The sequence below is a fragment of the Wyeomyia smithii genome, chromosome 2 (genome assembly GCF_029784165.1).
Source record: "Wyeomyia smithii strain HCP4-BCI-WySm-NY-G18 chromosome 2, ASM2978416v1, whole genome shotgun sequence".
Classification (NCBI taxonomy): Eukaryota; Metazoa; Arthropoda; class Insecta; order Diptera; family Culicidae; genus Wyeomyia; species Wyeomyia smithii.
Window position 1 is genome coordinate 75457997 of NC_073695.1, and position 3858 is coordinate 75461854.

Sequence of the window (3858 nt, forward strand, 5' to 3'; positions counted from 1 at the left end):
TTTGCGTACCATTCTGTTGTTAATGTTTGGTCATCTTTCCTTACTATCCTCAGGTCTAAAAATGGTAGGTGTTGGTTTTGCTCAGTCTCCAGGGTGAACTGTATTCTTTTTTCCTGGCTGTTGAACACATTCAGCACGATTTGGCTCGAATTTTCCGGTATGGCTAGAATCAGATCGTCTACGTATTTTTTAATAAACGGAACACGGAAGGGGAGTGAGTTTATTGCGCTTTCTATCACTGAGTCCAATACTATATCGGCGAGAATTGGTGAGATGTACACACGAGATCCTCGCACAAAACAGTCCGTACCTGAATAAACTGAACCGTGTTGTAGTAAAGTTCCAAAAAGCTTTGCTTAACATTGAAATAAAACAAACGTTTCACAACATTAAAAAGCTTTTGCAGTACATAAACCAATCGAGAACCAAACTAGACAAAACAGTTGATCAACAAACGTTACAAAAATTTTTCATCACTCAAGAAACAGCGTATCGCAAGATTCTCAACAGTCGATTGGAATCAACGAACAAAAAACTGCACAAAACGTTTTCCAAAATACAGCCTGAAGTTGCTACTCTGAAAAGAAATAGCGGAGCCATACTTAACGCAACCAACATCCAAATTCCCGACGAGACAATAACACTCCTCAGTATGGGGCCAAAATTTGCACTACCCCCCAGCAATATTAAACAAATACCCTTTTACCATCTATTAGCAGACATGGAGGAAGTCATCATTACACATCCAGATAAGAAAACACAAGACAAAAACCGTTGTAAAGTTATTAATGTAATTCAAAACTACATCAACGGCTTCAACTCACAATCTGATGCCAATGAACCGCTAAACAGATTCTGCACGACAGCGTACAATAAAACCAGAACATTCCTGAAAAACCACCCAGAAATAAGTGTTCTATCATCTGACAAAGGAAATAGGACAGTAATAATGTATGCAAATGACTACCATGATAAAATGACAGAACTAACCTCCGACCAAGCAACCTACAAAAGACTACCGAGAGATCCGACTAGCAGAATTCAGACCAAAAACAATAAAATAGTGAAACGACTTTTCAATCTAGACCTAATTGACAAAAAAACCTCGAGACAGCTAACTGTATACAATGCCAGTTGCCCAAGGATATATGGCCAGCCGAAAGCCCATAAGACCAACCTTCCAATACGCCCTGTGATACCCAACATTACGTCACCAACATACCAACTATCCAAATTTATGGCAGAAATTCTCCAAATATCATTAAGCAGTAAATACAGCACCAAAAGCTCGTTCGAGATTTGCGAAGAAATTAACCGTACAACACTACCTGAGAAATACATACTAATCTCTCTGGACGTAGTATCACTCTTTACTAACGTTCCTAGAGCTCTGGTAACAAAAACGATAATTTACAGATGGAAGGAAATTATAACGAATATAAATTTAGATTTGTTTCTTGAGATAGTAGAATTCTGCATGGATTCCAGTTACTTCCGCTATAAAAACATATTTTACTCTCAAATACATGGTACCGCAATGGGCAGCCCGTTATCACCAATTCTCGCCGATATAGTATTGGACTCAGTGATAGAAAGCGCAACAAACTCACTCCCCTTTCGTGTTCCGTTTATTAAAAAATACGTAGACGATCTGATTCTAGCCATACCGGAAAATTCGAGCCAAATCGTGCTGAATGTGTTCAACAGCCAGGAAAAAAGAATACAGTTCACCCTGGAGACTGAGCAAAACCAACACCTACCATTTTTAGACCTGAGGATAGTAAGGAAAGACGACCAAACATTAACAACAGAATGGTACGCAAAGCCAATCGCATCTGGAAGGATGTTGAACTACAATTCGTTCCACCAACTGAAATATAAAATCAATACAGCCTGCAACTTCATCAACAGAGTAACAACATTCTCCACAACAAGCACCTACAAAGAACAAAAAGCAATCATCTATAAACTACTTCAACAAAACAGCTACCCAAAAACCTTAATCAGTCGACTACTGCAACATAGAGCACAGAAAAACAACACCAAACGTGAAGATCCAATCGTCACCCAGCCACCAACGAATCAACTCGCCCACATAACACCACAGCAACCAATCAGCATACAACATAGCATCAGCCCTCAGCATACCACTCCGAATCAACCATCCAACGAAGCATCAACCACAGGAGAAACAGCAAACCAGCCAACACATCTACTCAACATACCACACAACAGCATACTACTCCGAGCCAATCATCCAACGAAGCATCAGCCACCGAAGGTGAAACGAGCCAGCCGATACCGCACCAAGTAAGCACAAAAGCAGCAACATCACAGTCACAACAGCCAACATATCGATCAGTAACTTATGTCCCAAAACTCACTGAAAGACTCAAGAAGATATTAACTCCCGACTATGCACACATCACTATCAGCAGCAGACAGCACAACACGGTTTCCCAATTACACACGGTAGTCAAAGATCTAAAAACAAAAGAAGAACACAGCCACATTATTTACAAAATTCCCTGTAGCGACTGCAACAGTTGCTACATCGGAATGACTCAGAACAGACTTAATATGCGATTAGCAGGACACAAATCTAACGTAAACAAGCTACAGCAGATACTCAGTGCCAGCACTAACACAAAACGAGAGCTGGACGAGTTAAAGGAGAAAACGGCACTCATTAACCACTGTATACAACACAAACACAGCTTTGACTTCAGTCGAACCACTATTATCGACCATAGCAACCGCACCCATATTCTACCATTCTTAGAAATGTGTCATATACACAACACGCCCAATACTGTCAACAAGCGAGTCGATCTCGATGGACTCAACACAGCTTACGCAGCTGTGCTGTCGAGTCTCATACCAAATACCAATGCACCAGCCAACTAGTTCCTTCTCTGTCCCTGTCTTTCGAATCTCACCACAAGTAACACAGATTTCCTACCCCCCCGAATCACAACTACTCCCCATAACGTTACCATCCGCCATCGCAATAGGTCCACAGCAAAGAGATTTGTAAGTTTGTTCAAAATATTTATAAGAGAAAAATTGTACCATAGACTTTTATGAACACCAATATTGTAGAATGTACCCCGAATCGCCCCAATTAATTTTGACGATAAGCTCTAAAAAGCATCCAGACAAGGAACGAACAAGAATTATGTAAGTCACAGACAACTCAACCACAGACAACTAGATAAACTCTTATCAATTGTTAACAAATTTAAGAATTAAAACAGACACTAATCGCTAATAAACACCAACAGTTTCCCCTGAAGATGTCACTGATCAGTGACGAGACGTCGGACAGTAAAAAACCAGATCGTTCTACTTATTCAAGACTGCTCAGCCGAAATTATAACCAAACATCGTATTTTTTTTATTCTTCAGTCATCATTATCAATTCATTGTTAAACAGTGAAAATTTCATAAAAGTTTCAAAGTCGGATTTTCACGAACAATGTACCAATCACATGCGAGCACGCCTAGCACAGACTTCATGAGTGGACACCAAGGGCCTGCTATGATATCCTGTATAGCAGTGGCAAAGCCTAAACTAATTTGATGTCTTAAAGGTGAAGCTTTTTCGGAAAGTTCGTAACCACCTCCACTATCAGACAATCTTACGTTCTGCTGTAAGAATGTCATTAAAACTGATGTCTTGAAAGAAAACATGCTTGCACAGGCAACAGTACTGCACCGAGCAATGTATGAACAGAGCGCTGGCGCTGGTCTGGTCACTCGTCGTCTATGAGTGCTTAAGTACTCGATATTCTTTTGTGTGCAGCGAAGCCAAGTGAAGACTACATTGCCGCTGTCGACGCACAGCTAGGCGTGTTT

General features: G+C 40.5%; 1 protein-coding gene across 1 annotated transcript; it reads left to right on the top strand.

Moving 5' to 3' along the window:
* Positions 1-1537: 1537 nt before the first annotated feature.
* LOC129719691 (uncharacterized) lies at positions 1538-2907 on the top strand. The gene is made up of 2 exons (XM_055671086.1): positions 1538-2310; positions 2391-2907. Exons 1-2 carry the CDS (start codon positions 1538-1540, stop codon positions 2905-2907), a joined length of 1290 nt encoding a protein of 429 aa, XP_055527061.1.
* The last annotated feature ends 951 nt before the right edge of the window (positions 2908-3858 follow it).

Coding starts and splice junctions, on each gene's coding strand:
- LOC129719691 (XM_055671086.1), top strand. CDS start 1,538: ATGGGCAGCCCGTTATCACCAATTCTCGCCGATATAGTATTGGACTCA. Junction 2,311..2,390: donor GCCAGCCGATACCGCACCAA/GTAAGCACAAAA, acceptor ACTCACTGAAAG/ACTCAAGAAGATATTAACTC.